The 27,717-nt window shown below is 42.6% G+C and overlaps 1 protein-coding gene across 1 annotated transcript in view; it reads right to left on the minus strand.

The window, feature by feature from the left end:
• Nucleotides 1-27,717, minus strand: part of LOC145401057 (uncharacterized) — a 601,394-nt gene that overhangs the window by 148,945 nt on the left and 424,732 nt on the right. Inside the window, exon 10 of the mRNA XM_080273430.1 lies at nt 17,530-17,889. Within this exon, the coding sequence (XP_080129556.1) occupies nt 17,530-17,889 (360 nt within the window). The remainder of the gene's footprint in view (nt 1-17,529; nt 17,890-27,717) is intronic.

Raw genomic sequence — 27,717 nt, forward strand, 5'->3', positions numbered from 1 at the left:
TCTCCTGTAACACATGAATCGCTCTTGAGCAAAAGCTCAACAAGTTAGAAACACATGACCTTCCACTTCTGAATCCAAACTGACATTCAGCCAAAATATTCATCTCTTCCAGATATTTTATCCATCTGTCTTTCAGGATTCTCTCACACAATTTTGCAACCATGCTGGTTAGAGACACTGGTCTATAATTCAGGGGTTCTTCCCTGTTTCCTCCCTTGTAAATTGGTACCACATTTGCCCTCTTCCATTCTTTTGGCACTTTCCCCTCTTCCAGTGAGCATACGATTAGGCTGTGAATTTTATCCGCCAGTTGTTCTCTGCATTCCTTCAGTACCCAATTAGAAATTCCATCAGGTCCTGGGGCTTTCCTTACATCTTGAGTTTCCAGTAATTTATACACTTCCTGTGCTTCCACTTTTATATCTTTCATCACCGGAACATTCCTAATCACTCCCTCCCCTTCCACAAGCTCCTTTTCTTTAGTGAAAACTGACTGGAAATGTTTGTTCATTATTTCTGCTTGCATTGCCGCATCCTTAAAGACCTCTCCTTCTACTTTCAGTTTGGTGATTCCTTCCTTTTGTTTCAGTTTGCCATTAACAAATCTATAAAACAGTTTGGGTTCATCCTTGCATTTGTCAATTAAATCTTTTTCAAAATTCCTTTCTTCTTCTCTACGTATTCTTGTGTATTCATTTCTTGTTCTTTTATATTCTTCCTTTGTTCTGTTGTTACCTCTCTTTCTCCAATTGTTCCACACCTTATCTCTCTCTTTTTTTGCTATCATACACCTTCTGTTAAACCACTCCTTTTTCCTGTTTTCTTTCCCTCTTACTCTTGGTACAAATTTTTCCACTCCCAAATTATAGAGGTCTAGAAAGATATCCCACTTCCTCTGTATCTCTCGTGTTTCTCTGAATTTTCTCCAATCCGCATTTTCAAAAAAGTTTCTCAATCCTGTAAAATTTGCTTTCCCAAAGTTGTATCTTCCCTGTCTATGAAGCTCGTCTCTTGGCTCGACGTTTCCTGTTAACATCTGGAACTCAATGACCATGTGATCACTTTTTCCCAAAGGACAGAGATATTCCAATGATTCTATTACATCGGGTTCTTTGGTGAACAGTAAATCTAACCTTGATGGTGTGTCCTCACCTCGAAACCGTGTCTCTTCTTTGACCCATTGCGTCAACACACTATTCATTATTATATTTAATAACATAGTGCCCCTCCTCGCCGCCTCCTGAGTACCATTCCTCCCAGTTCACCCACCAAAATTATATTACTGCTTTTCTCAATTATTTTTTGCAAATAGCTAGCCATATCTGACAACATCTCATGGTATTCGTCATCCTTCCATGCTCTCGTCTTTGGGGGAACATACACTACCGCCATATCTCTCTTAACATTCTCTCCAGTTTCTAATTTCATATATATCACTTCAGCCCTGCCTTCTCCCATTTCCACAGTATCTACATTTATGTTGTTCTTCACTGCTATCATCACTCCTCCTCCCTTTTTTTCTTTTCTGTCTTTTCTCCACAGTTTGTATTTACCATCTCCCAAATGAACATCAATATCTTCTCTTAATTTGGTCTCTACAAAGCACATGACAACAGGTTCATGTTCTCTCAAGAAATCGTTAATTTCGATCCTTGTCGATGTGAAACCATCAACATTAGTATATATCACCTTCAAATTATTTTTGACGTTTTTAATACCCTCTTCTCTCCTACTCTCTGTCCGTACCACTTCCTCAACTTCTGATCTTTCACAACCATCCCCGTTAGTTTCCTTCACTTCTATTTCCTTAAATACCATTTCCTTACTTTCATATCCAGTACTCTCCAAAAAAAAGTATTACATTCTTCCTCTGTCCTCTTATCATTTTTATCCTTTACTTCTTCCTTTAATGATTTTAAAACTTCTCTTTCTTCTTCATTCAGATCTTTTCTTATTATAATATTTTCCATCCCCGCCTCTTTGCTTAATTTCCAGGTCACTTTAAGTATCTCATTTTTTACACTTTCTGATGTAAACTTGACTCTCATTGATCTTGTTTCCCCTTTCTTATAAGGCCCTACCCTCCTTACTTCCTCAATTTCTTTTACCCACTTGTCTCCTTCGGGGTCAATCTTGCCTAATATTCCTCTCACCATGTTCGTGTCTCTCTCGAGTCTTACGAACCTAACCTTTTCTTCCTCTTCCCTGTTTCCAAATACTACCACACATCTGCTCCTTTCTACAGTTTCTCTCACAATTTTCTCTTTTTTCTTCAGTATTTTCACTACATTTTCTTCCATTTCTTTCTTGTTCATTTCCCTTTCTTCCTGGATGATCTCTCTTAAGCTGATCACTTCTTTCTGTTCTTCTTCTACGTGTGCCCACTTTGCCTTGTGTTCTTCTAATACATTACTCACCTTCTCCGTTTTATTAGTACTCTCTTCTAGTTTCCTCCTCAGTTCAACATTTTCCCACTGCAAAATCCTAATCTCTTCATTCGCTGTTTCACTGGATTGGATCAGACTCTGTATGGTAGTTTCCGTATTTACAGACACATCCTTTATCACTAGATTCTCTACTTTCTTTTCAAGTTCACTAATCCTCATAATTAATGTTTTCACCAGGTCCATGACATTGGTATTTGCATCAAATCCTTGAAATTCTAGTCCCTCATTGTTTATATTTTCGGCCATGTTTGATGTTGGTTAAATACCAAAACAGCTGTTACCGAAAAAAACTACAAACATTCATGCACAGTGTAGCCAATAAATCTTTACATTTTTGGTAGTCTATTAACTTTCATTATTTTAAATTTAAAACAAGACCTTAGGAGACAGGACAGACAAAATTCCTGAAACTACTTAAGGTTAGCAGCGATGGCTGGGACGTCTGCTCTCTTCAGCTGTGTGTGTGTGTGTGTGTGTGTGTGTGTGTGTGTGTGTGTGTGTGTGTGTGTATTTACCTAATTGTGATATACAGGAAATGAGCTACACTCATGGGGTCCCATCTCTGTTTCTCAGTAAGTCAAATTTAGCTTTAACCCCTAACCGCCGGCTGACGTGTATACAAGTCACGATTTTGGGAGCGGAGCAACGCCGGTTGACGTGTATAGCCACAGGCGTCTTCCCACTACCCTTCGAACTTTAACTTATCCTTACTCATTGATGGGACCACCTAGAGACGTGGGGATACTTTCATGTGAAAGAGGAAGAGTTGGTGATTCTTATGTATCTTTAATTTTTTCTCTTGTTATAGTTTGGCAGATATTAGTATTTAAAGAAAGGGTATTTTTTTCCCTCAGGGATATCCCCCTTAGGGAGAAGCGTGCAACATCGGAAAACCCCTGGTGTGTAGGGGTTAAACTCGTTGAAGTTTTTAGACTGGACGATCTCTTTGTCCCGGCTATTCCACAGGTCTATATATCTATAAGGAAAACTGTATTTCTTGATATCCTTCAAGCAGCTTGGCTTCTTCAAATTCATTCCATGTCCTCTTGTTACTCTCTTATCCTATACAAACAGTTCTTCTCTGACAGTTTTATCTACTGCCATCATGGTCCTGAACACTGCAATCATGTCGCCCCTCTTTCTCCTTTCCTCTAAGGAAGGCAAATCCAGCTTTTCCAGCCTCTCTCTGTACGACGGATATGCCAGACTGGGGACCATCTTGGTTGCTGTTCTTTGTATTCTCTCAATCTTGTTTATACAGTATCTTGCTTTTTGTGTGGGGACCAAACTACTGCTGCATATTCTAACCTAGGGTGGATCATGGCCACTATCAATTTTTTCATCATCTCCTCATCCATATAATGAAATGCTACTCTTATATTAGTCAAGAGTTTATAGGTCTCTCTAACTGTCTTGTTAATATGTTTTTCAGGTGACAAACTATCCTGGACCAGCACTCCCAAATCTTTCTCTTCTCTTGCTTTTGTGATTGGTTCATTACCCATCAAATAATTCAGTGATGGCCTCTTGGTACTTTTACCCATTTCAAATATTTCCCTACATGTCAAGTGGGGTTGGTGGAGGATTAGTGCCCCTCCCTGTAAAACAATTAACTCTAAGCCCTTGGCCACCCCGTTTGGGATACATGGCGTCTGGCAATAAATGAATGAATGAAAAAAAATATTTTACATTTCTTTGCATTGAATTTCATTTTCCACATCTGGCTCCAATCATGTATCTTATCCAGATCCTCCTGCAGCATTTTACAATCCTCCTCAACTTCTACCAACCTCAAGATCTTTGCATCATCAGCAAACAGACTTGCATAACTATTCACTCCATCTACCATATCATTTACATAAATCAGGAACATTACTGGCGCCAACACTGAGCCTTGTGGGACTCCATTTTTACTTCTCTCCATCCAGACATCCTATCCTTTATTACTGTCCTCATTTGTCTGTCTCTCAAAAAGTCTCTCATCCATTCCAGGAGGTTCCCCTTCAGTCCTCCTATATGCTCTAAGTTTCCACACTAGTCTCTTCTGAGGTACCTTGTCAAAGGCCTTCTCCAAATCTAAATATAGTACACATAATCCACCCAACCGTCTCTCTCCTGTAGCACGTCAATCGCTTTTGAGTAAAAGCTCAACAAATTGGAAACACATGACCTTCCACTTCTAAATCCAAACTGACTTTAGCCAAAATATTCATCTCTTCCAGATATTTTATCCATCAATCTTTCAGAATTCTCTCGCACAATTTTGTGACAATGCTGATTAGGGACACTGGCCTATAATTCAGGGGTTCTTCCCTGTTTTCTTCCTTATAAATTGGTACCACATTTGCCCTCTTCCATTCTTGAGGCAATTTCCCCTCTTCCAGAGAACACACAATTAAACTGTGAATCTTATCCACCAGTTGTTCTCTGCATTCCTTCAGTACCCAATTAGAGATTCCATCTGGTCCTTGGGCCTTCCTTACATCTCGAGTTTCCAGTAATTCATACAGTTCCTGTACTTCCACTTTTATATCTTTTATCACTACGTTTCTAGTCACTCCCTCCCCCTCCACAAACTCCTTTTCATTAAAGAAAACTGATTGGAAACATATGTTCATTATTTCAGCTTGCATTGCCGCATCTTTATAGACCTCTCCTTCTACTTTCAGTTTAGTGATTTCTTCCTTTTGTTTCAGTTTGCCATTGACAAACCTATAAAACAGTTTGGGTTCATCCTTACATTTGTCAATTATACCTTTTTCAAAATTCTTTTCTTCCTCTCTACATATTCTTGTGTATTCATTTCTAGTTCTTTTATATTCTTCCTTTGTTCTGTTGTTACCTCTCTTTCTCCTGTTGTTCCATGCCGTGTCTCTCTCTTTTTTTTGCTATCATACACCTTCAATTAAACCACTCCTTTTTCCTGTTTTCTTTCCCCCTTACTCTTGCCACAAATTTTTCCACTCTTAAATTACAGAGGTGTAGAAAGATCTCCCACTTCCTCTGTATCTCTCTTGTTTCTCTGAATTTTCTCCAATCTGCATTTTTGAAAAATTTTATCTGTCCTGTAAAGTTTGCTTTCCCAAAGTTGTATCTTCCCTGCCTATAAAGGTCTCTTGGCTCCACATTCCCAGTTTTCATCTGGAACTCAGTGACCACATGATCACTTTTTCCTATAGGACACAGATATTTCAAAGGCTCTGTTACATCAGGTTCTTTGGTAAACAGTAAGTCTAATCTTGCTGGTGTGTCCTCACCTCGGAACCGTGTCTTTTCTTTGACCCACTGCGTCATCACATTGTTCACTGTTATATTTAATAATATAGTGCCCCACGAATCTTCGCTGCCTTCTGAGTCCCATTCCTCCTAGTTCACCTCTTTACACTTGAAGTCACCCATTAATATTATATTGTCACTTTTCTCAATCATTTTCTGTAAATAACTAGCCATGTCTGACAATATTTCCTGGTATTCATCATTATTCCATGCTCTTGTCTTAGGAGGAACATACACTACTACCATATCGCTCTTGCTATTCTCTCCAGTTCCTAATTTCAAATTTATCACTTAAGCCCAGCCTTCTCCCACTTCCATGGTACAATATCTACATTTATATTGTTGTTCTCTGCTATCATCACTCCTCCTCTCGTTTTTCCTTTTCTGTCTCTTCTCCGCAGTTAGTATTGACCATCACGCATACGAACATCAATATCTTCTCTTAACTTGGTCTCTACGAATCACATAGCATCAGGTTCATGTACCCTCAAGAAATCGTTAATCTCTAGCCTTACCGATATTAAACCATCAACATTAGTACTGTATATGCCACCTTCAAATTATTTTTGATGTTTTTTATACCTTCTTCTCTCCTTCTCTCCGTCGGTACCACTTCCTCAATTTCTGATTCATAACTCTCCAAATAAACACTGTCTTCTCTTCCTCCGTTCTCTGTTCGTATTTTTACCTTTACTTCCTTTACTAACGCCTGGCAGGACAGGTGCCTCCTGATCCTGTAGTATGGGCGGATTGCTACTGGCTCCTCATCCTTCCGGTCAGCCCAGTCCTCAGCGCTCACGCGCTCATGGAGGAGCCTGTAGTCCTTGTCCTGGTGTGCTTCCTCCTCCACTTGATGGAGGCACCTTCTTCGTCTTCTAGGGTGCAGGTCATCACTGCCATGAGCACGGCACATGTGGCCTCATCTTCTGCCAAGTCTGTCTCGTCCAGTCCACCCCATAGCTGGGGGTATCTTGAGAGTGCATCTGCTGTGCAGTTCGCCTCCCCGTTCAGGTACTTTATGCAAAATGAGTACATCAATGTCTTCTCCTTGAGGATGAGTATGCGGAGGTTGATGATGTCTTTCAGCTCTTTGTCTCTGAAGATCTTGGTAAGCACACAGTGGTCTGTGATGAAGGTAAGGTCTGGACATCCCAGCAGGAACAGGAATGCCTTTTTCAGGCACCATGCAATAACAAGGGCCTCCCTCTCCAACGTTAAGTAGTTCTTCTCAGCCGATGTCAAATGGCGGCCAGCCGCCCTTGCAGCACAGGGGTGCCTCTTGAGACACATACTGGCAGTACTGCTGCATGATCACAAAACCGATGCCAAGCCTGCTGAAGTTGGTGAACACTGCTGTGGGCATTGTGGTGTTGTAATACAGGAGGCCCTCAGCCGCAAGCTTGCTTATGGCCTCCTTCATCGACTTGAAGATGGTCTGGAGTTGGCCGTCCCAGTATACCACTTTCCCTGATGTTTTTTTTTCAATAATTCTCTGATGGGCTCCATGAGTGTTGCAATGGCGAGGAATATCGCCATCTGGTTCACCAGCCCAAACCACAACTGGATATCTGTGAGAGAGGGGTGTGGCAGCATCGGGAAATTGGTTATACTGCTTAGCATGTCTTGGCTAGGCTGATGCTCCTCCCAGTCGAGCAGATAACCTGCAAAAGTCATGCTTCTCCTCCAGAAGCAGAATGTGTCAGGGCAGAGCATGATCCCATTTTCCACACGTTTGCAGGAACTGCTATGTGTGCCTGAAAGCATCAGCAACACTATGGTTGTGAAGGAGTGTGTCATCGACACATTTCAGTTTCCTGGGGATCTTTGCAGCTGCGTCGTCGAAGCACTTGGTAAAGGCGTCCTGCCCTACACAGTGGCCCATGGGTGTGCGCCGGAAGCGGAAGCGTCCGCACAGGACGATGAAGGTGGTCAGCTTCTTACTTTCCTTGTCCAGGGGAATCTGGTGGTACCCACCAGTGAGTGTCCACTACTGTTTTGAACGTGTGCTTCGGCATGCTGGTGATCGCGTCGAATGGGGGGGCGGGTGTGGTGAGTCTTCCGCTGCTTGCTTGGTTGAGTCACTGATAGTTCACTGTTCTGTGCGGCCGCCCGTCCTTTAGGACCACCACCATACGGGAACACCACTCATGGGTTCTCCTGCAGGTTCGGGCTCAGTAACACCATTCCTTATGTTCTCTTCCAACTGCTGGGGAACTTCGTCACAGAAGTGGTGAAGGACGGATGCTGGCGTGTGCACCACATAGGATTTGGAACAGGGGCACAGGTGGATGTGGTGGGCTGGCCCTTTCATCTCCAGCAGAGGGGCGCAGTTCACTGTGAGTGTCATGAGCCCAAAGTGCTCCAGAAATCACTTCTCCGGAAGGTTCACAGTTTCTTCCATTAGGACGTATGGGGAAGTTGCAGGTTGGGCAGGGATTGGGGGCTCTTCCACATGTTCAACGGCCCCTAAAGTAACCGATACACTGGGGAAGCTGTGCACCATGCCCAGTGCTTTGCACATCTGCAGCAACAGATACAGCTGCTGCACCCCGTCGGCAAAGTACAGGCTCGCCACAGCAGACCTTACACCCATGCTGAAGCAAAATTCCTTGCATCCTACAATGCGTATGTTCATGCCTGTGAGTTGACTGATACTCACAGTAGTTCTTTCTTGACTTCACAGAGTCAGCCCAAGGCCCCTCATGAGGTGGTGTCCCGCTATGCATACCTGTGCACCCGTATCGGCTACCGCCGTCAGCTGTGGGCAGCTTGTCACACTTCACTTTCGCCTTGAGGCATGCTGACGCCTCGGAGCTGCCTACCGTAATGCTGCCAGTGGTCTGGCAGGGAAGGGACCGGGCTGCTTTGGCAACGTACATACTCGCTGGAAATGGCCAACCCTCCCACATCTGCAGCAGGTGGCCCTGACAACTGGGCACTGGCTCTCCCCGCTGCATCTGCTGCCGCCGCACCTCCGGCAGCCCTTCACTGGTGAAGTAGGGACACGAGCCTGGGGTGGCCCTGTACACGCCTGCCACAACCGAGTGGCACTGGCTGCTTCCGCTTACTCCTCGTCGCCCACTGACGCACTTGCCACACCACTGTGGCCATGCACTCCCACCATTTTCTCCGCCGATTTGAACACTTCACAGGTGTTTGTAATTTCTTCCACAGATCACAACACTGGAATTCATTGCAGCACTTCTGTTTTCATACTGATGTTGCGCAGCTCCATCACAAGCTTTTTCAATAGCATGAAATCATCGAGATTTATGGAACACTGGGGGTACTTTAAATCACATTCTCCTGGCTTGGCTCAATATTTTACCACATATGACCACACATTATCACTGGGCTCCTAAGTGTATGTGAAAGTGTCCAACCATGCTCCCACAGTGCACCTGGGGTCCACCACCACACTCCTCACGACGCTGACAGCCTCCTCCGTGCACATGGCCTCAAATCTATGCTTGGCCACCTGTGCATCCACACACTGCTACACTTCAGGATCACACAGCAATCTCATGTAACTCACAGCCAAGGGCAGGGCCCACCTGCAACCACTACTGTAGCACCCAATGCTGTGGGCCTATGCCTCGAAATGAGAAGGCAACATTCCCATAGTAGCCTTACCAGGAGTTGCGGGCAGTGCCGGCACTGGCCACTGGACCAGTGCTTCTGGGTGTAGGGCTGGGTATATCGGCTGGTAGGCTGTCCCCATCCCTGGAGGTTGTAGCAGGGGTGGTGGCACATTGTACATGTTGCTGTGCACTTGGTCTCCTGGCGCCATGTGGCAGAACCAGTTCTTTGACTCTGGCTTCGCCTGCTCGGGCACTGGCGGCGCCACTCCTGGGTCACCCGTAGAACTCCACTGCGCCATGTTGGGATGAGGACCAGGAGGGAGATAGAAACAGCAAGGCCGGCTTGAGATTATTCTAAGAGGTCCAGGCATGGGCGAATCCTATTGCTAGTGCGGCCTGAGTCAGACTGCCTGCCAAGCTCCAGGCGCAGGCCGGGGGCACACACGGGTACTCCGCTTGGCGGGAAAAGTTCTCATGCAAACACAAACTCCAACAACAGTACAGTTACATTTCTTGCCAACATGCATTAAAAAAATGTTGCTAAATGGAGGTGAGTGCTGTAAATGATGATCCAACAGAAAAAATATTTAACTGGCAACATTACAGCAGTGTGTTTCCATGGGCTGTGGTTGCAAATGAATGTGTGATCATCACTGTTTATTTATGAATGTTGTGTTGCTGTACATTGTACAATTTCTGTTGCTAGTACAGTCTATCTATCTATCTACAGCCAGATGTCATAATCCCGTAACGGGTGGTCATTTGGGTTAGTTGTTTTATGAGCAGGGAGACTTACCCTCCGCCAACCTACTCGCTAACACATACTGTATTAGCATAAATTTTCTCACCCTTGTCACACAATATAGCACCTTTAACAGGCACATTATGTTTATACTGTGCACACACATATTTCATAAGAATTTTCTCCATCTTCTACAAAACTGTTCTTCACATGAGTTTTTGCTGCATTTCCCTGTGTGCCAAGATATACTGCAAGTTCAATTACTTCACAATGTTTTTTTCTCTCTGCGTACTGTTAATTGACTTACCCTAAAAGCACATGCCACATCAACAACATTTTCATGGCTATATGTCGAACTAAATACTGTAGTTCCTTCTTCAAGGGAAGGGTATCATTAGGCTGACAGGCCTCTCAAACAGTTCTGTATTTGTCAGTACCATTATCTTGTCAAGATAACACATATGGACGACCACGCTAACACGAGCACCAATTCCGTGAGACAAAGCACACAACAAGACCAGACACTAACAACACCACATTCAAGGAGGGACTGAAGCAGCGGTGGCTTGATGCACTGTGGGTCAGACTTGCGTTGAACAATATCCCCACTTGGTGGATGTGAAGTGTCAAGGAGGTTTTTCACTGAGTTCACACATCCAAGAAAATACTGTGTCTTGTAAAAGGGATTTTAACCATGATTGAGGTCACCACATATGAGGTATCTGCACATGTCTGATACACACAACTGAGGAAGGATTACTGCAGTAAACGAACACACAGTCACCAAAGTCATCCAAATCCTACAGCCAAACAGCACACTTCTGGAGCCCCCTTCAGACATTCTTCTCAGGGAAACTGCTCTTCTCTAAGTCTACCTAGCCAGACTAGTGTGGCTATACCCCTTCCCTGCTTCAGTTCTGACACAACATACAGCTTGCAAACAATTCACTATGCCTTTACACCAAAATACATACTCTCATGTTATGTATGCGGCTTTCATGGATTTGGAGAAAGCATATGACAGGGTGGATAGACAAGGATTGTGGAAAGTATTAAGAATATATGGAGTAGATGGGAAGTTGTTGAATGCTGTGAAGAGTATGTATGATGGTGCTAAGGCTGCAGTGCGTGTGGATGGTGAACTGAGTGAATTTTTCTCTTTGAAGGTTGGGTTGAAACAGGGATGTGTCATGTCTCCATGGTTGTTCAATCTGTACATGGATGGGGTAATAAAAGAGGTACAAGGTAGGATAGTGGATGTTGGAGTGGCCCTGGTGAGAGAGGGTAGTGTTTGGAAACTCCCTGTACTGTTGTTTGCAGATGATACTGAGGGTAGTGTTTGGAAACTCCCTGTACTGTTGTTTGCAGATGATACTGTGTTGTTGAGTGAAGACGAAGGAGAGCTGCAAGGCTTGGTGGATGAGTTTGGGAGAGTGTGTAAGAAACGGAATCTAAAGGTGAATATAGGGAAGAGTAAAGTGATGGTCTTTGAGAGAGGCGAAGTCAGTGAATGTACAGCGAGGTTGGATGGTGAGGAATTGGAAAATGTGAGTACGTTTAAGTACTTGGGTAGTGTGATGAGTAAGGATGGAGGTTTGGAGGGTGAAGTGCTTGAAAGGGTACAGCAGGGAAGAAAGGTTGCTGGTTCCTTGAAAGCAGTGATAAGAAGCATGGAAGTGAGCATGGAAGTGAAAAAGTTACAACATGACAGTATTGTGATACCAACTCTAACATATGGAAGTGAAGCTTGGACGTTGCTGGAAGGACACAAGTCAAGAGTGAGAGCAGTGGAAATGAGTTATTTAAGAGGAGCCTGTGGAGTCACATGGAGAGAGAGGCTGACAAATGAGGATATAAAGGAGCATTGTGGTGTAGATGTGGATGTGATAGGAAGCGTTAGGAGGAATACACTGAGGTGGTTTGGCCATGTGGAGAGGATGGAGGGTGAGAGACTGACGAAGAGAGTGTATGTGAGTGAGGTGGAGGGGGGAAGAGGGAGGGGGAGGCCGAGGATGAGATGGAGGGATGGAGTGGAGAGGTATATGAGAGAGGGGTGTGTGAGTTGGGAGCGGGGCAGTGAAATGGCGGGGGACAGAGCGACGTGGAGGCGATTTGTTTGTGGCCACCCTGAACGGGATTGAGGCGTCTGGCAATAGATAGATAGGTAGATGTTAAGTACAGTCGTGGCCATAAATAATCACCTATCCTCCAGTACCCCATGCCTCAGGCTGCCTCATTTATGGGCACCAAGTCACAGTGGAGCAAGAGGGTCTGAGAGAGAGGGGCCAGAGAGAGAAGGGAAGGTGGGGGGGACGAGTGATGGTGCAGGGTGGACTGAGGGAGGGGAGGAAGGGTGGGTAGGGGAGGGAGAATGAATGCAGGGTGGTGGTCATAATATTTGTCTATTTTCTTTGATTCAGGGCTTGATACAAATGCGTTAATATTCAGCAGATAATGATGCACTACATCTTATTACTGGCGGCAGATAACAAGCTTTAGATAGGTGGTGATATCAAGGGCTGGCTTGTGTGGGAAATATACTGATGTGACAAATCAAGTATTAGTGTGGAGCCAGATATTTTTGTTTATCAGTATATTTTGACTTCGGATGCAGAATGGAATCTGGATGGCTTTGGTTTCCTTAATGTTTAATTAAGAAACGTTCTTTACCCTTACATGTAATTACTGTAATTTTGAAACTAAATATCATATGCAACATGTGACATGGCTGTGTCCACAGTAAATATGATCATCTTACTCTATACAGCCACCATCATGTCAGCTATTTTATGGAGTCTCTATATGAAAAGGCTGTTTAAAGTAACTGTGCACAAAAGGTAAATAAATTTGATGTCTGTGCACATGGGTGGATATAATACCGTTATCTCTCATAAAATGTTACAGGGAAAATGAAACAAACTCCTACTCAAACTCCTAAAATATATGTGTCAATGTTTACCGACATTGGTAAAGCCAAAACAACCAGGAAAGCCTCAGTAAGTAGTCCAGTGGTCTCCTGCCTCAAAAATCTCTTGCAATCTTCATGGCACCGAGGAAACAATGTTGTCGATGGTTTGCTGGTTTCGTTTGAACAGTTCGACTCATCTCTTGGTGTGCTGGAGGAGGAGGCCCTGTGTCGCTCTTGTTCTTTGGTTTCCATGCATTGTCAATCTGGGCCAGTCTCGATGGCTCTGCACTGATGTTTGATCTGTCACATCAGCATATTTCTCTCACAAGCCAGCCCTTGATATCACCACCCATCTAAAGATTAGTATCTGACGCCGCTATACAAGACATCATGCAGCATTATCTACCGAATATGAACGCCTTTATATCATGCCCTGAATGAAAGAAAACAGACAAATAATGTGACCACCACTGCGCATTTCATTCTCCCTCCCCTACATACCCTACCTTCCCTCTCTCACTCCACCCTCGCACCATCACTCGTCCCCCCAACCCACCTTCCCTTCCTAGTTGTTTTGGCTTTACCAATGTCGGTAAACATTGACATAGATACATTTTGGGAGTTTGAGTAGGATTTTGTTTCATTTTCCTTCTAACGTTTCATGAGAGATATCATTATTATATCCACCCATGTGCACAGACATCAGATTTATTTACCTTTTGTGCACAATTATTTTAAACAGCCTTTTCATATAGAGATTCCATAAAATAGTTGACACGATGGTGGCTGTATGGAGGGAGTGTATACGGAGAGGATGATCATATTTACACAGCCATGTCACATGTTGCACGTGATATTTAGTTTCAAAATTAATTACATTTAAGGGTAAAGGACATTTCTTAATTAAACATTAAGGAAGTCAAAGCCATCCAGATTTCATTCTGCGCCCAAAGTCAAAATATACTGATAAACAAAAATATCAGGCTCCGCATAAATATTTGACCTGTCACGTCAGTACATTTCCCACATGAACCAGCCCTTGATATCATCACCTATCTAAAGCTTGTTATCTGATGCCGGTAATAAGATGTAGTACTGTACATCATTATCTACTGAATATTAACTCATTTGTATCATGCCCTGGATGAAAGAAAGTAGACAAATATTATGACCACCACCTTGCATTCATTCTCCCTCCCCTACTAACCCTACCTCCCCTCTCAGTCCACCCCTGCACCATCACTCGTCCCCCCCCCCCACCTTCCCTTCTCTCTCCGGCCCCTCCCTCTCAGCCACTCTTGCTCCATTGTGACTTGCCGTGCATAAATGAGGCAGCCTGAGACACGGGGTACTGGAGGATAGGTGACTATTTATGGCCATGACTGTACCTCATTCTCCCAAATAGAGGCAATCCTTCAATATAACAACAAAAGATTTTGGGGTGAAGTATGCAAGGTTTTGTACCATCAACTTACTCTGATTTAGACACAGTGCATAAGTTGTGCATTTTCCTCCAAGAAATGCCTATTTTGTAACCATTATAGAATTTACTTCGAGTAACCTCCATGTTGCGGGATTTCTTATGATATCTTTGGCATGGCAGCAGCTGCAACCTTATTGGCACTCAATTTTTTGTCAATAACATACTTTCTTGCCTGGCTATGGCACCATGTAAATGATTACATCCAAGCCTTGGAAGCAGTATGGAAAGGATCATTTTCTTTTCACTTTCTGGGCCACAATGGCATAGTGCATGCTTCTTTTTTTATTAACACAGCTGATATTTACTGCAATACCAGCATCACTGTATCTTAATGTACATAGCAACAAATTTTTCATTTTCTGCCAGCACAGGATAAGCACCAATCCTTCTAGTATTTACAGCTATAATGTTACCAGCACTTTAGTGCAGCTCATACTTTCTCCTCTGCAACCTTATGGTATGAATGGATGACTCAGTAATACCAACCACATGGTCCATTTTGTTGGAAAAACATTATTTTGCAACCTGTCAGGTAATTCACCTGTTTGTTAAAGTGGTATTGCATTGTGTCCACATTCATCAACAGGCCTGGGGGGGGGGGGGGTTCACATTAACCCTGTAACATTAATATAATCATGCATGTGAACAGAAAATAAATTAAGGTAAATCAATTATGGTGATTAATTAAAAAACTTTGGAAGCCCTAGTACATGCACAGTGCAGTATGACATCACTGGTTTCCATGTATATCTTGCAGAAGTCATCTATCTATCTATCTATCTATCTATAGCCCGACGCCCTAATCCCGCAAAGGGTGGCCGCAGACAAAACGCCTCCAAGTCGCTCTGTCACCCACCATTTGACTACCCTCCCCCCAACTCACCCCCCCCCTCCCTCATATACCTCTCAACTCCATCCCTCCACCTCATCCTCGGTCTACCTTTCCTTCTCCCTCCCTCCACCTCACCTACATACACCCTCTTAGTCAGTCTTTCACTCTCCATTCTCTTCACATGTCCAAGCCACCTCAGTGTATTTCTCCTAATCTTCTCAACCACATCCACATCCACCTCACAGCGTTCCTTCACTTCTTCATTCGTCAACATGTCCCTCCACGTCACTCCACATGCTCCTCTCAAGTAACTCATTTCCACTGCTCTCACTCTTGACTTGTTCCTCTCTTGCAAGGTCCATGCCTCGCTTCCATACGTCAGGGTAGGGATCACAATGCTATCATGCAGTGACTTCTTAACTTCCATACTCACCTCCCTATTTCTCATCACTGCTTTCAGTGTACCAACAACCTTCCTTCCCTGCTGTACCCTTTCACGCACTTCATCCCCCAAAGTTCCATCCCTACTCATCACACTACCCAAGTACTTGAATGCACTCACATTCTCCATATCCTCACCAACAAACCTCACTGCACACTCTGTGACTTCATTCCTCTCAAACACCATAACTTTACTTTTGTTTACATTAACTTTCAGATTCCTCCTCCTACACACTGTCCCAAATTCATTCACCAAACCTTGCAACTCCCATTCATCTTTACTCAACAGTACTGTATCATCAGCAAACAGCAACACCAGAAGCTTCCAAATCTCACCCTCATTCATTAGAGCCACCCCCACATCCACTGCCCTACCCTGCACCTCCTTTACAACCCCATTCATGTATATATTAAACAGCCATGGAGACATCACACAACCCTGTTTCAGTCCCACATTGAAATCAAAGAACTCACTGAGCTCACCATCCACTCGCACCGCAGCCCTAGCTCCCTCGTACATACTCTTCACAGCACTCAACAATTTCCCCTCCACTCCATATACTCTTAATACCTTCCACATACCTTGCCTATCTATTCTGTCATAAGCTTTCTCCAAGTCCATGAAGGCAGCATACAGTTTTCTTCCCTTCTCTAGATACTTCTCCACTAAACATCTTCGAACAAATATCTGATCTACACACCCTTTTCCCTTCCTAAATCCCCCTTGTTCTTCTCCAACTAGCTCCTCTGTCATATGCCTAACCCTATCAATGAGTATTCTACCATATATTTTACCAATCACACTAAGTAGGCAAATACCCCTATGGTTACCACATACTTCTCTCTCCCCTTTTCCTTTGTATAAAGGAACAATTATACCTGATTTCCAGTCCTCTGGAACCCTTCCCTCTTCCCAAGACAATCTACACAACTTCCATATCCACTCCACAATCATGCACTCTTCAAATAGTGGAATGTTTACCTCCACCTCATTGTGCAAAATCATGCTCCACTAATACACACCAGAGAAACTTATTATACTATGAAACATCTCTAGGTAGGCAAATTATTATAAGACCATGGGGTATGATTCCAAGTAACTGACAATCCAGCAAAACAAAAATCTGAAAGGAAAATGACATTCATATCTATGAATGACATAACAGCAAATTACAGTAGTTGTTCATAACATTCATGGATGGAGAGAAGGAAGGAATAATGAAGAACTAGCACCAAGACATAATATGGCTATAAAGATAATAAGGGTGACACAGAAGTGGTCTTGGCATGAAAGCAGTGTAAGGAACAAAAGGTCTTCAGTGGAACATCCTTAACCTATTCTTGTCATGAAACCAAATCTAACCTGACGGGAGGAGAGGGAATATAAAGGCTGGAAGAAACACGGAAATATCAAGAGAGGTGGGACAGAAGTGAAGAAGAGGACAGTAAGAAGTGAAAGACAGGTGAACAAACAGCCCCCTTTAGTCGCCGCTTACAACATGCAGGGATACTGGGGAAGTATTCTTTCCCCCCCTTTCCAGGGGAACGTTATTGGAAAAGGAAATACGTACTGTAAATGGCAACAATCGACAACCTTAAATCCACACCACAGCATCATCATCAACTTTTACACTAGTATTATACCGGGTATATGGGGTGGAATGGTTCCGGAAAAAATAACAAGGATAATGGAAAGCTGAAGAACTATCATAGTGTCCAGTGGAATGGGCCATATATATTCACAGATTTTAAGCCTTCAAAAATTTTGATCCCACTTTGCAGACCACATGATCCACAAAACATTACATGTCGTACCTACCTGAATATTCTGCTGATCAGCTCTGACTGTAGGAAGTGTTGTTTGTCCCTGAAACACAATTTCAGCATTGCTGCCAGACTCTGAATTTGCCTGCTTATCTCTTTTTACATTCTTAACAACACTTTTCTCTTCAACGTTCCATCTCACACATCCCCCACTATTACTGCGGCATCTCCTAGCCTCACACCACAATTGGGTCTGGAGATCCTTTGCTTTCTTCTGCAGGTCTGTATTCTCCTCTGTTAGTGTCTGTATCTGCTGCCTCTCTAACTGGTGTTCAGTACGCAGTTGCAGCACTGTCAGATCCAGAGAGCGGATCTGGCTCTCTAGTTCGCACTGTGTTAAGGACAGGCTACCAACCTGAGAAGAAAATACAATAAGCATTATTATTTGGGAGATTTAAGTACCTGGAATAGTTATATTATCATGCCTGCATTATATATCTGCTGTATACAGTCACTTTTCGCCAATCATTTGGGATATTTTTCTAGCAAGTTTATGAAGTTGGAAATGGCTTGGTCTGGTGGAAAAAATGAGGTCACTGGGAAGGATCCATGAAAATGAAACATTTCATCGCGATGATGATTATGATCACCATTCTCTAAGACTTCATGTTTCTGATCCATAAGTTAGAATAGGAGAAACACTTTGGTTACAGCAGACCCTCAATTTACACACTCTTCGACTGTGTGAAACACGTTTTACATGGTACTGCCAACTTCCATCCTAACTCATTTTGTGTGACAGAATAGCTTATCAACACTCACTTTGTCCCTACTGACATTCAAAATGCCCGCATAGCAACATGGCAGCGATGCAGCATTGACATCATGGTCCTGGCACAGGTGTATCCAACATTCTCTGCATCCTTCACCTCCCCAGACCACTGTTATCTTGTCCTTGACCAACATTCAAAATTAAATCATGTAATTGGCCTGCCACATTTTTGCCACATTTTTTAGATAAAGCCAATGAAATCTTGACTACTGAAGACCTTAAACCCTTACCTTCTGGTGTTAAAGCTAGAGAGTGCTTATGAGTCTGGAAGAGAAGTGTGAAACTTTATCAAGACCTCACACTAATGAGGGAGTGGTGGACACAACTAATGCAATATATGTGGACAAGTCCACTATCAGAGTTGTAAAGAAAAATAATGACAAGATTCTCTAAGCCATCCAGCTCACTCGAGATGAAGACACTGTTGCAAGATCGCAAGATCATACTTTGTGAATCAAGTGCTGGGGAAAACTGAAGACTTAAAATACATGTGTGCCCAACATAAGATGGATGTGCCAGTGGATACTAATGTTATTCAATGCAAAGCGCGTGAGGTGTACAGGTACCTCTCAATTTACACGAGTGTTGTTTTCCAGAAAATGTCATGTAATTTGAACTCCATGTAATTTAAACAATTTTCCCATATGAATACAAGCATGTTCAGTGAAGGAATTAAGGTTCTGTGAACTTTCTAGAGTACTATATAGTAAATAAAATACAATTATACCATAATTCCATACCTTTAACCCCTACACCGCGGGCTTGTTTACCAATGACTTGCGTCTGCCGCGGGGTTATTTGGGCTCCGACAGACTCTCAAAAAATATTTGCCAAAAATCAGTTATTAGTCCTAGAATAATAAAATTATATATGCTTATGGCACATACCTTCAGCTTTCTCCTGGAATGATTGTTGAGCTTTCGTCGGTTACCGTAGGACTTGTGGAGACCTCTGAAGTAGGGTAACGAAGTCTCCACTTTACACTTCCCGACAACCCGTAATATGATTACCACAGCCAGATACAAGCACTATAAACACTATTCTACAATTTTCAAGTAGTTTGGGATCCATACTAAAAAAAAAAAACTGTGAAAGCAATGGAAATTACGAGAGCGTCTGATCGTCGCACTGGCACTAGTTCGCTCTTGGTAGTCTGTCATTTATTATTCATAAAACCCCTCACACTTTATATTTCTATTACTATATAACACTTATATATATCTATAGTCTTTATCCATAAGTTTCCTTCAGTAGTATTAGTTTACTGTCACTGTAGGGATTCAATTTCTTTCAGTAAAATACGTAGCATTCACTTTCTCGTCCTGTATACTGGCATTGAGAGTGAATGTCACTTTCATCTTCACTCTCATAACTCATAGCATTCAGACATGCTAAAGTGAAACTTTCACTTTCATTACTCCTAGGGTATATACTCGTATTCTTATAATACTACTCATTTACATTTCTATTTACGTTCTCTATTTTATTTACGTTATTTACATTTCTATTTTATTTACACTGTGTTGTGCACTGTCACTTGAAATAACTTATAAAACTATTTTCCATTGTTCACGTATATTTACATTCATTACTTTCACTTGCTGTTTACACATTATTTACACATTATTTACAATTCCACTTGCACTGTTTTACTCAATAGAAAGATCGTAGTCACTCTTTTATCAATTGTCAGCCCTTTACCTCTTTCCACACGAGGTTTAGTAGGGGGTAAAGGTCACAGGGCCATTTGCATGGGGGTGAAAAAAGGCCTTGAAGTCAGCAAGAAGAAACATACGTACTCTCGCTTCGGAAGTTGAGAGAGAACTGAGTGATAACGGAGGACCACCAGCGTAGAGGCCTGCTAGGGGTTATTCAGAGTTACCAATATTACTTCTTGAAACAGCTAAGTCTAGCACTGATATGATTGGCAGGAAATCTAGACAATACATTATAAATTTGGTAGTTCCAGGTGAATGTAAATATCACTTAGGTTGCTCCCTTCCCTCCTTACATGTATATTTATTACGAAAATAGATTAGAGGCCTACTTAGGAGATATATATATTCAGAGCTACCAATGTTATATCTTGAAACAGCTTTGTCTAGCACTGATATGATTGGCAGGAAATCTAGACAATACATTATAAATTAGGTAGTTCCAGGTGAATGTAAATATCACTTAGGGTTCTCCCTTCCCTCCTTACATGTATATTTATTACGAAAATAGATTATAGGGCATATTTCAAGGGGAAAAAAACAGCTGACATTAAAATTTCTTCAGTTGATGTATTTTCTGCCATCACTGGCCTCAGTACTAACAAGGCATATGGGCCTGATGGGGTCCCTCCTGTTGTTCTCAAGAACTGTGCTTCTGTGCTTACACCCTGCCTAGGCAAACTCTTTCGCCTTTGTCTGTCAACTTGTACCTTTCCTTCTTGCTGGAAGTTTGCTCTCATTCAGCCAGTCCCAAAGAAGGGTGACCACTCCCAACCCTCCAACTATCGTCCAATTGCTTTAACGTCCTGTATTTCAAAAGTTTTCGAGTCAATTCTTAATAGAAAAATTTTAAGGCATCTTTCCTATCACAACCTTCTTTCCGATCGTCAGTATGGGTTCCGTCAGGGACGCTCCACTGGCGATCTTCTCACCTACCTTTCAGACTCCTGGTCATCCTCCTTTCGGGACTTTGGCGAAAGCTTTGCCATTGCACTTGACATCTCAAAGGCTTTCGATCGAGTCTGGCATAAATCTTTAATTTCCAAACTGCCCTCCTACGGTTTCTATCCTTCTATCTGTGCCTTCATCGCTAGCTTCCTTTCTGGTCGTTCTATAGCCGCTGTTGTAGACGGCCATCGTTCTTCTCCTAGATCTATCAACAGTGGTGTTCCTCAGGGCTCTGTCCTATCACCAACTCTCTTCCTTTTATTCATCAATGATCTTCTAAGCTGTACATCTAACCCTATCCACTCATACGCTGATGACTCCACCCTTCACCTTTCCATTCGGTTCCTGCAACGCCCATCTCAACAGTTACTTCAAGAAACAAGGGATGAGGCTATGGCACACCTAATGTCTGACTTGGCTCGTATCGCTGACTGGGGTAAAAATAATATGGTTGTCTTTAATGCATCTAAGACTCAGTTCTTACACCTATCAACCCGACAAAATCTTCCACAGGTATACCCATTAATGTTTAATAATATTCAGCTTAATCCTGCATCATCCTTGAACATGCTTGGGGTTTCATTTACTCGGGACTTATCTTGGAAAGATCATATTACATCTCTTGTAAAATCTGCTTCTAAGAGATTGGGTGTGCTAAGCCGACTCCGCTCTTTCTTTACCCCTGCACAATTGTTGACTCTATACAGAGGTTTTATCCGCCCCTGTGTGGAGTACAACTCTCATGTGTGGGGAGGCTCCCCACATACAGCTCTTCTCAATAGGGTGGAGTCAAAGGCTTTTCGTCTCATTAACTCTCCTCCTCTTACTGACTCCCTTCAACCTCTGTCTCTTCGCCGCACTGTTGCATCTTTATCTCTTTTCTATCGCTACTTTAATGGTCACTGCTCCTCTGAACTGTCTGCTTGCATTCCTCCACCTCTACGACGGGCGCGTAGCACCCGTCTGGCAGCAAACTCTCATCCCTTTTCTGTCCAACTCTCTAATGCAAGAGTTAACCGTTACTCCCAGTCTTTCATTTATGCAACAGGTCAACTCTGGAACTGTCTCCCTCTGTCTGTATTTCCTGCTGCCTATGATCTCCAGTCTTTCAAACGCAGTGTGTCCAGGCATCTCAAAATGATCGGATCTTGAATTTGGCTCTCTATTGTATTTTGTTTTTCTCTTGGAGGGAACTGTTACTGCGGGCCATGGCCTTTGGTTCCTTCTTCCTCGCATAAAAAAAAAAAAAAAAAAAAAAAAAAAAAAAAAAAACGTGAGGTGTTGTCAGGTGATAATTAGCCAATTCCAGGTGTATGGCACTCTCACTTACCTTATTTCTTTCTTGTATATATTATTTGGTATAAGAATAGGACATAGGGCTTATTTCAATGGATGAAATCAGTGAAAAATTCCAGGGAAGATTTACTTAGCGTAGCACGGCCGGGCAGGCGAGAGGACAGGGTAATGGAGGGGGGGTAGGGAGGGGAGTCAAGAACGGGGAGAAATGGCTAAATTGTCAACAATGGATGGGAGTACAGATGAGATTAGGAGTGCTGACTAGTGTTGGACATTGGCAGTACCGATAGATGATACAAGCCCCCACTTGGAAGCCCGGGTGAATTCAAAATAACACAGAATCACAAAAGCGACGCCCCGCGGTATGATCCCTTGCTCCCAAGCGTCACGAAAGTGACGCCCCGCGGTTAAGGGGTTAATTACACATGAATTATGTTCACACACTGAACAGATAGAAAGGCACAGCCAGTTCACATCACTAACAATTCGTCCAAATCCGTCTCCTGCTCTGACTTGTGTCTGGTGGCTGGCTTTGGCTTCCTCTTCTTACAGAAGTTTAGCATGATGTGCTGGGTCGTTTTCCTCTGTTTTTCCCTCAACATCTCATTGTTGCAACGAAGCTCTGCTGGCGCCTTACAGGAAACTATTGAACTTCTCTGCACATTGAAGTCATTCTCCTCCAGCACAGCAAGTCCTGATCTTAAACAGTATTCTTGAACACATCAGCAATCACTTTTGCGGTCAACGAATGCTGGAATTTTGTTCCTGAGCTGATGTTGCTGCCTCCTGCTCTGCCACACGTTCTTTTTCTATTTCCAACAAGTCTTCACTGGATTCTTTCACACCATGTGACTACAGCATATCATCTCAGACAGTGTGAGACCTCTGGTGGCCGCAAAATGAAATGCCTCATGACACAAGTTTTGTTTTTTCTTAAATTGTGTTATTTTAAGAAATGCGTGTATTGCACATGAAAAGACAGATTTGTTTACATCATGTTATTTAAAAAACATGTATGGTAATTTAAACTCACGTAAATTGAGAGGTGCCTGTACATAAAGTGATTAGTGATGAAAACTGAAAACCCACCTCCATTCACAACCAGTAAGGGATGGTTCACAAAGAATAATGAAACCTTGGAGGGTTTTCCCAACATCACAAAAGATATCATTTGGCAACTCAACAGTGACTAACAGATGTCACTTGATGAAATCTACAGGAGGTGGAAGAAGACAAACACCTTGAAGTGAGTGTTAACAATGAGACATAAGCAACAACATAAGAGACTGATGGTGGAGGGACTGACACAGCAACAACTGAGCAAAGTGCTGGAGATGGCTGACCACTTCAAGGAAGCATTAATGAATTTTATTTCTAACACCAACCAGCTCCAAGCAGTTTATGTAGTTATCAGCTAGTCTGTGGTAGGTGATGGCAACTATCATCCACTCACTTGATGTAGTGTTGCTCACTTCTTCCTTCACCTTTATCATTCATTTTCTGTGACAGTGCTCCTCTCTTCCTAATCCTCCCATCTTTCCTGTCACTTTTGATTACCCTTCTTTCTTTTTCAGGTGGCTTTACACTGAGTGACAAGCCTAATGGTTTGCTGCAAGCCAGGAAACCATTTACAACACTGGGTGGTAACCATATAACCAACCCATATGTGTTCCCTACGTGTCAAAAAGTGGTTTGGTGGAGGATCAGTGCCTCTCCCCATAAAACGACTTACTCAGACAAACGGCCACTCATAATGGGATTAAGGTGTCTGGCTATGGATACATAGATAGATCAACCATTTAGTGACAGAACCAAAAGTACTGTTAATTATGAAAGCAATGAATCATTGCAGTAACTCATAACTTCCTTTATGATCCCACCTACAGCCATGCCATCTCCATATCCCAGTCCTGACATGTCTGCACCATTAGATTCAGTGAGATAATGCTCTTGACTTATCCAGGGGGAGTGACTTTCAGGACTTTAAGGCCTAGCCTCAGCCCTCAAGGGATTAGAGGCACTGCTCACTCCCCTTTCTCTAGCCCCTCAACCTTGGATGTCTCCCTCCCAAAAGAAGTGTAACTTTGTAATGTACAGTAGCAATGCAAGTTAAAATTCCACTTACTGGTTGCTTACAACCATTATATTATTATTCATTCACTATTTCTTATGCCTAATGATTATCACTGAGTTTTTTAACACGTGTTTGGTGAGAGTAAATTTTTCAACAGGGCCAAACAGGGACTTTGAGAAAATTTGGGAATTTCCTCCCGTGCATCAGCCAAACAACAATAGCTCTTAAGGAAAAATGCATCATTTAATTTGCATGGGAGTTTTCACTGATACATGAACTGTGCAAAATGAGTCTACCGTAGATAACCATCCCTTCTGAAATAAAGGTGACTACTTATCCTTCAGGTAGTTACTATACTTAGTGGTACTGACAAGGAACCTACACAAGATGGTGCTGTACATCCTGAGTGGAACACCTGCAGTATCTACCCAGAAGTCAATCCTCCTCATACTTCTCTACACTTCACCAAAGGAAGGCCCCTAGTCTGACCCTGGAGAGAAGCTGTCTACTGCAAGGGGGCACTAGATCCCTATATGGTATGTATACTGTACTGTACCTGTAGATGGCCTAAAGAAGCAATTATTTACTTTTAGTAGATACATCTGCTTGGCCACATGGAGTGAGGATAAGCAACAACAACAACAACAACACAGGAGAAATTATCCTTTTGGTACCTACCATGCAAGGCATCCTTGGTTCTTGGTAGAAGCTTTAAGGACACAATTCTAGGAAGCACCCAATCTGCTGCTTTAATATCTTCACAAGTACCTAAAGCCTTTAAATTACAACTCATCGCAATCCAAAAATTTTGCAAGGAATCAAAATCATGTTTAGGTATGGGTAATTCAATTAGAGCCTTCAGGAACTGGGTGATGACCTACTCCCTGTCTTCATAATTCTGTCTAAGGATAGTCAGTGCCACATCATAACTGTTTCCTTCCACAGGTAATTCCTTTATCAACTTGTATGGTGTCCCCTTGATATGTCCTAACAGATATGTGAGTTTACTCACATTGGGGAGATCTGTTCTATCATGAACTAAGTATTCAAACTGTTCCCAAAAAAGATTTCTAATTTTGCTCCCCATCAAACTCTGGAAGCACAATTTGTGGTAATACAGCTTTACTCCGCTATTCCACAACTTGTATTTCCATGGCAGTCTCAGCCAAGTTTGACTCTAATAACTTCACCAATGTTAGATGTTCCTCTGACATACCTTCAAATTTGGTAGTCTCCGACTCTAGGAGATCTTTACCATCAGCTTTTACTATGGCTGCTTCTAAATTTACATAACCTTCTTCATATTTAGTCCATCTGTCCTTTAGTATATTCAAGAGACTACTCAATTTCTCCTTGGACTAAGGTGTTTCATCTAATGATTGACTGCAATCATTTATGGCTCTTGTTACCCATCCAGACTTACTACTAGAGGATTTCTGTAACATGGAAATAGACATTTTGACTGATTTCTAATTTACTATATTAACCATTAATTTCAACCACAAACTTACCCCAGCTCAGTAGTTTAATTATTTTAAATTTTGAAGAGTGGGTTTATGGTATTAAACCTATCTCCCTGGGCTGTTAAACCTCTAAGGTTATGTCTTTATCCACACACTCAATTTCCAAACAACCCATATTTCCCTGAGCTTAAAACTAGGTGAAGACAAAGGGAAGCTGCATGGCTTGGTGGATGAGTTTGGGAGAGTGTGTAAGAAACGGAATCTGAAGGTAGGGAAGAGTAAAGTTATGGTCTTTGAGAGAGGTGAAGTCAGTGAATGTACAGTGAGGTTGGAAGATGAGGAAATGGAAAATGTGAGTACATTTAAGTACTGTACTTGGGTAGTGTGATGAGTAAGGATGGAAGTCTGGAGGATGAAGTGCTTGAAAGGGTACAACAAGGAAGAAAGGTTGCTGGTTCCTTGAAGGCAGTGATAAGAAACAGGGAAGTGAGCATGGAAGTGAAAAAGTTATTACTTGACAGTATCGTGATACCAACTCTAATGTATGGAAGTGAAGCTTAGAAATTGTTGGAGGGACACAAGTCAAGAGTGAGAGCAGTGGAAATGAGTTATTTGAGAGGAGCATGTGGAGTCACATGGAGAGACAGACTGACAAATGAGGATGTGAAGGAGCGTTGTGGTATGGATGTGGATATGATAGGAAGCATTAGGAGAAACACACTGAGGTGGTTTGGTCATGTGGAGAGGATGGAGAGTGAGAGACTGATGAGGAGAGTGTATGTGAGTGAGCTGGAGGGGGAAAGAGGGAGGGGAAGGCCAAGCATGAGATGGAGGGATGGAGTGCAGAGAGAGGGGGGGGGGTGAATTGGAAGCAAGGCAGTGAAATGGCGGGAGACAGGGTGACATGGTGATTTGTTTGTGGCCACCCATTATAAGGGCTTAAGGCATCTGGCAACAGACAGATAGAGATAGATAAAACTAATTAATCATTTTAATATAACATGGGACCACCCAAAGCCTGTACAGCATAGAACTGTTCTTTCTTCAACTCTGTGTAGTTTATAAATATCTGCAGAACCACTTCTCTGCCATGGTGATTCCAGTGTATACCATTGGCTTTTAGAGTTGCTTGGAAAGGTTTTGCATTAAAGTGGATACAATCCTTTCCTTTCCTTATCCACTGCAACTTCCTATTCACGGCCATTAACTAATTTATACATACCACAGCAAACTGGTGAACCATATGGTAGGTTTCTAGGCTCAAGAAGGGTTAAGGTTACTGAGGATTTACATGAACCTTCAGTGGCTCCTACCACGGCTGGAATGTTTTCAACAATTTCATTAACTTCTGCATCTTCATAAATATCATTTCCTCCCAGGAAAAGGATGGTGTGGTCATGCACCAAATCAAATACAGCATTCAGCTGCTCATCATCAGAAAAGGAACTTGCCCTTCCACCCGGAGCTCTGTATATATGTATTTCCACGTCATCCACTTCTACAGAACGTGGGAGTAGGCTGTGCCAAACAAACGCGACCTTAAAATCATTCAGTGCTCTGGCACACATCTGTTATCCTCACTCAGGGCATCAAAAATATGTCAGAGATTTTTATACAATCTTTTATCTGATGAGTGTTAGTCTAACATTACCTTAAATAAATTCACATAAGTCTCTCAGGATGTTTATGTAGAATTTGATATTTCAACTCACCAGTAATTATTCTCCTATCTCCTGGCTAATTCCTCCAAGATTTGACCAAATCATAAAGGTTACTTAGCTAGAAAGAGTCAGACAACAGATGACGATGGCCCTGATGTTTCAGTCAGTTGCCAGGGGCATCCAAGCGTCCTTAGGTGCGTATTTACAGGATGCAATTTGAGTGGGCTTAGGAACTAGAGTGAGTGAACATGGTG

Source organism: Coenobita brevimanus, chromosome 54, assembly GCF_032717465.1.
Source record: "Coenobita brevimanus isolate Jiangsu-jjx chromosome 54, ASM3271746v2, whole genome shotgun sequence".
Classification (NCBI taxonomy): domain Eukaryota; kingdom Metazoa; phylum Arthropoda; class Malacostraca; order Decapoda; family Coenobitidae; genus Coenobita; species Coenobita brevimanus.